At 30.7% G+C, this 5,099-nt stretch overlaps 1 protein-coding gene across 1 annotated transcript; it reads right to left on the bottom strand.

Annotated features, from left to right (window-relative positions):
• Positions 1–410: 410 nt before the first annotated feature.
• On the bottom strand, positions 411–2,767 carry LOC107425829 (hyoscyamine 6-dioxygenase). Its single transcript, XM_016035876.4, has 4 exons — positions 2,565–2,767; positions 2,192–2,442; positions 1,761–2,079; positions 411–868 (listed from the first exon to the last, which is right to left on the bottom strand). Exons 1-4 carry the CDS (start codon positions 2,760–2,762, stop codon positions 566–568), a joined length of 1,071 nt encoding a protein of 356 aa, XP_015891362.3. The 5' UTR covers positions 2,763–2,767; the 3' UTR covers positions 411–565.
• Positions 2,768–5,099: the final 2,332 nt, after the last annotated feature.

Genomic DNA, 5,099 nt, shown 5'->3' with positions numbered 1-5,099 from the left:
AATCTATAATAGAATACATTATTATTTTTGGACCTCAAATTTTAAAATTTTTAATTGAGTGCTTCTACGTTTATTGTGGTGTTAATTTAAACTCCATTTTAGTTTTCGAATTGAAATTCTTAATTTTATTTTTTCTTTCAACGTGGATAAAAAAGAAAATTTTGCTTAAAATAAATGTCTTACTGTAAATCCAAAATTACTATGAACTTAAAATATTAAAAACTAAGTAAAATCCCTTACATATTTGCCCAATTAAAAAAAAAAAAAAAAAAAAAAAACTAAACTTAAGGATCTCAATTGAAAAAGAAAATAGAAATCTAAATTGAAACCAGAATGAAAATTAAGATCACACTCAATTGGAAAAATTGAAACTTGAGGCATTCAATTGAAATGTTAAAGCAGCACTTTTCTCAAGAAATTCTAAAACGTAAACCGGAAATTATAAGTGTATTTTTAACAAATTATTAAACAAACATAAGGGCGCAATCCAAATTAAATTAATTTTATTTCATACATTAATTTCAGTATTGATCATAATAAGCTAAAATGCTCATGCATGAAGCATTTATTTAGTCAGATCTAAATTATCATCGACATCACCATGGCCATCATGATCATCCGTACTTGTCTTGAGTATGAATTGCTCTACTGTTTTGGCATCGGCTGTAGCAGATATATATTTGGTACTGAAGTGTTTGTAAAGAAAAGCTCTATAGAGAGGAGGATTGGAGGCATTAACCAGAGCTGTTTGGGGCTCTATAACACTGTCTTCTGAAGGATATATGAACAACGATGCAGTTGTTCGAGCAACAGTTGAACTTGTCACTACTCGGTGTACAGCTCCTTTCAACTTTCCATTGCTCATTATCTAATGGAGTTCAAATGTATTTATATTTGATCTATGTACCAGAATCACATCCATATAATAATTTAAGCCAAACCACGCATGTAATCAATAAAAAGGAGCAACATCATTAACAACACATATAAAATAAAGTTACAAATCTTGCACATTTAATCATTGGCAAAGCTGACAAGGAATGCATAGATTATTTGTTATGAAAAATGTTAATTAATAGAGATGGGCCTAAAGGCAAATGCATTCATGCACTTTAACTAATGGTAATTTGTTAGTGGGCATAGCTAGCTAGGTTGGAGTACCATTTTTCAGCATTTATAAAAGTAGAAATTACTCCTTTCTATGTCAGCTGATTTCTTTTTGTTCGTGGTTATTGGACTATCTACCTACCAAAAATATATGTATTAACTTTCATAAACTTAATAAGTTCAATGCACAAAATCAGGGAATTGACATATTCTAGTGGTATTACTTTGAAAAAAAACTCGAACTTTTACAGAATAACCAAAAAAAATATTTTATTGCAGACTTCAATATTTTCTATTTCACATATATGGGTCGTCTCGAACTTTTTTTTAATTAACTGAGTATCATTAGATACACCTATTAGAAAATTAATTTAAGCTTTTAATTAGAAAACAAAAAGTATAGTATATATATAGTGCTCAAATCTCTTTACAACTCAATAAAATATGGTGCCACGCATTCTTTTTTTCTTTCCACACCCTTTCTGTCCATATGGGGTCACATAATCGCAGGAAATAAAAAATTAATACACAGCACAATGGCGAAGCATAAACAAGTTGATCAAGCTAGCTGGCTTCTAAGAAAAATAATGTTGCAACAAAATCAAATTAAGGGTTTCAAGAGAATGAACAAGAGTATTGATTAGATACATCACCTGTAAAATATAGCCAAGGTTAACCACAAATGCATGAGCAAGAGGTTCAACCACAAACCATTCTTCATCATAGAAAACTTGAAGTCCTGGTACATCCCCTTGTAGAATAATGGTTATAACACTAGGATCACAGTGTTTAGCCAATCCCAACGTCAAACTTGGGTCTGGGCATGGTGGGTAGTGATTAACCAAGAGCATGGGTTTCTTGCTATATTCACCGCCAAAATGTCCGGGATTAAATCCCAAACCTTCACCAATTAAATCCAAAATTAGGGAAGCCAACTTTCTTACTGCTATTGTAAATTGCCCAACAACCTCTCTGGAAAAAATTAATCATGATCATTAAAAAAAAAAAAAAGAGTCTTGAAAATTAACAAAAAATTATAAAAGTAAACATTAATAGATTTGTATATATATATAAATATATATACCTATATGCAGTTGGATTTTCAGGCCAAAATTGCATGTAATCGTCTAGGGGGTCACAATGGTGGATTACTGCATCTCTCCAATAGTGAACTTTTTCAGAAGTGTAATTTTCACTGCTTGTATAGAACCTACAGCTCCTTTCTGGGTCCTTGGAGCATTCACTAGCCTTGTCTTTGGTAGGCATTTCGTGAAACTTCTTCATCACATTCATTGTTTCATCCATTAAATCTCTCGGAACTCCATGGTTAACCACCTATATATTCAACTAAACGAAATTAATAATATACTTCTAGCTTATATAATATTTAATCACTCAGATCATATAAAAGGAAACATAAAGTAATAATAAAAATTAAAAAAATAGTACATCTGGACCTGAAACAATCCATAGTCTTGACAAGCTTCCAAAATTTGGTGAATCGTACTACGTCGATCATGATTTTCAAAATCAATCACTGGAATCATCTTGGCTACAGGAAAAATAAGCTTACCAGGCCTTTTTTCTGGTGGTAACACATAAGAATCAGGCAGAATACCACCATCAAACCAATTAGAAACGAGATTTTCCATCATATATATATATATATATGAGTGCGTGTGTGTGTGTGTGTAAGTTTTGATCTCTGTATATATATATATATATATGAAGATAGATTAATGAATGTTTTCCAACAGTTTGAAGGAGGAAGGGCTATATATAAAGTAGCTAGCCAAAAGCTTAGCGCTGCTTAGCATAGCCAAACCTACAAGATTGCTATATAAAAATCCAAGGCGTGTTCATAAAAGGATTATAGTGACTCAAACTGTCCTAATTTTCAGGACGTAAGCAAATAATAAATTTAATTAATAATAGTTGGTTACTATATATATGTATATATATATATATTATTTTTTTTGGTAAATTACAGTTGGTTATATTTTACTAATAAGGTACTTAATCATATTCTGAAAGGCATTAATTTCCTCCATCTATTAATATGCCAAATATATTTATCTTTAACCCGTGCCCCGTTCCCCATAAAGAAAAATAATATATATATATATATATATTTTTTTTTTTTCAATAAGAAAACAAGTATTATTATTATTTTTTATGAAGAAGTTATTTATGGTGTCAGAATGACACGGCTCTATCATTCAAGTTAGTTGTGATATAAAAGGTTTCATATTATATTCCTAACTTACGTAACAACGAATAATAAATACATAAATAATCCACATAAAAGGTATAACATAATAATTGACTCGGGCACAATTAATTTATACAGACCAAGAAGATACACGACGTATGATCATAGCAATGACGTTAATAAAATGATATTAAATATTAATCAATAGGCAAAACCAATTATTCATGAGACCCAAGTAGACTATGAAAGTGAAATTAATATGCATCAAAACCTTTCACATTTCTTGGTTTATCAAATCCAAGTTGCATATACGTACCAGTGAGCAATCAGTCAGTACTGTTCACTGCTAAGCAATCAAAAGTTGTGCACTTCACACGCTTTGCCTGATTTTGTCATGCAAAAGCATATTTTCCATGGACCATGGAAGTTGCTAACTAACTAGCTAGCTAATCATATTTCCATGAATAATTTTGAATAAAATTATAATTAAGTACCTGGAGAGTGCAGACAAATATTAAGAGAGAGTATGGAAAGTTTATGCGTATGAGTTCTGGACTCTTATCTTTTTTTTTTTTAAATAAATAATTTTGAATATATATATATATATATGCAATTAATTAGTCATATTGCCTTTACTTATATGAAAATTCACAGTTTTTACCGTATATATACAAATAAAATGAAACTGATGTGATTGCGCCAATTTGATCAATTTAATTAATTTTCCCACTTTATTTTTTTGGAAATCAAATATATATAATTTAGGTTAGGAACTAGGATAGCAAATATATACTTAAATTATTACTACAATTTCATTTGTTAACAACCAAAATCAAGTATTAATTAATGACCATAACATACCTGATAGTTGAATCCTGATCTTGTTTATTTTTTAATATAAAATATCAAATAACTTATAATTTTGATGTCCCTTCGAAAGAATTGTAATTTGATCATTACTTTTGATAAACTATGAATGGACTCTATTCGTACACGGTGGCCCAACTAAGGCCACTATAACTACAAGACTTATTCAGTTGTAGGTTTGGGCCTACGCTGCCTAACATCTTGAGCCCAAGAACTGGATTTCCTTTTCTAAAGACTGGGTTTCGTTAATTTCTTAATAATTCTCAATGTTAATAATCATATTTTTTTTGTTTTGTTTGGAATGATATGATGATTTGTGAAAGAAAGACTTGTCGTTGTATTGATGGAGTTGTTCGAGACAGAAAGTATTTTGTAGTCAAAATGCATGCTTTACTGTATAAAAATAATAATAATAATGAAACATCCAAAGAGATTTGATTGATACAGGGCCACCCATGTCTTTGATCGTACTCAAAGAAATCCGCCACTAGTAACAGTAGTACTAATTTCTCAACACGCCCTGAAAAGCCTTCATGATTTTATAAGCTGCAGTAGTACAAGGACTTACTTTAAGAAGTCGTGGGTCTGCCCCCCAGGATTTGATAATTAGTTTATATTTTGCTTAAAATATAATTTTGATATATTGGAAACGTTTTCACTTTGAAAGTGCTCAATGTAAGATTTTTGGCACATTAAAGAAGATGAGAATATGTTTCCAACAATTAAAATCCTCTTCTTTTTTTTTTTTTTGTTGGTAAATATCAAAATCCTCTATGTATATGAGGATGGGGATGAGGCAGTATGATTTGCCTTATCTTCCTAGTGTCATAAACACGTTCAGGGGACCTACATGCCTCCCCTCCCACAAAGGTGAGACCACAAAACCACAGTACCTATATCCCAACTCGATACA

This window comes from Ziziphus jujuba, chromosome 9 (genome assembly GCF_031755915.1).
Source record: "Ziziphus jujuba cultivar Dongzao chromosome 9, ASM3175591v1".
NCBI lineage: Eukaryota > Viridiplantae > Streptophyta > Magnoliopsida > Rosales > Rhamnaceae > Ziziphus > Ziziphus jujuba.
Note: the sequence above shows the minus strand (reverse complement) of the source record. Positions and strands in the feature narration are given on the sequence as shown.

Bases quoted from the DNA above. Each gene is read 5' to 3' on its own strand.
- LOC107425829 (XM_016035876.4), bottom strand. From the start codon at position 2,762: ATGATGGAAAATCTCGTTTCTAATTGGTTTGATGGTGGTATTCTGCCT. The intron at 2,443-2,564 runs GTCCAGATGTAC...TTGAATATATAG, and splicing joins AAGACTATGGATTGTTTCAG to GTGGTTAACCATGGAGTTCC. The intron at 869-1,760 runs GTGATGTATCTA...GAACTCCATTAG, and splicing joins ACCTTGGCTATATTTTACAG to ATAATGAGCAATGGAAAGTT.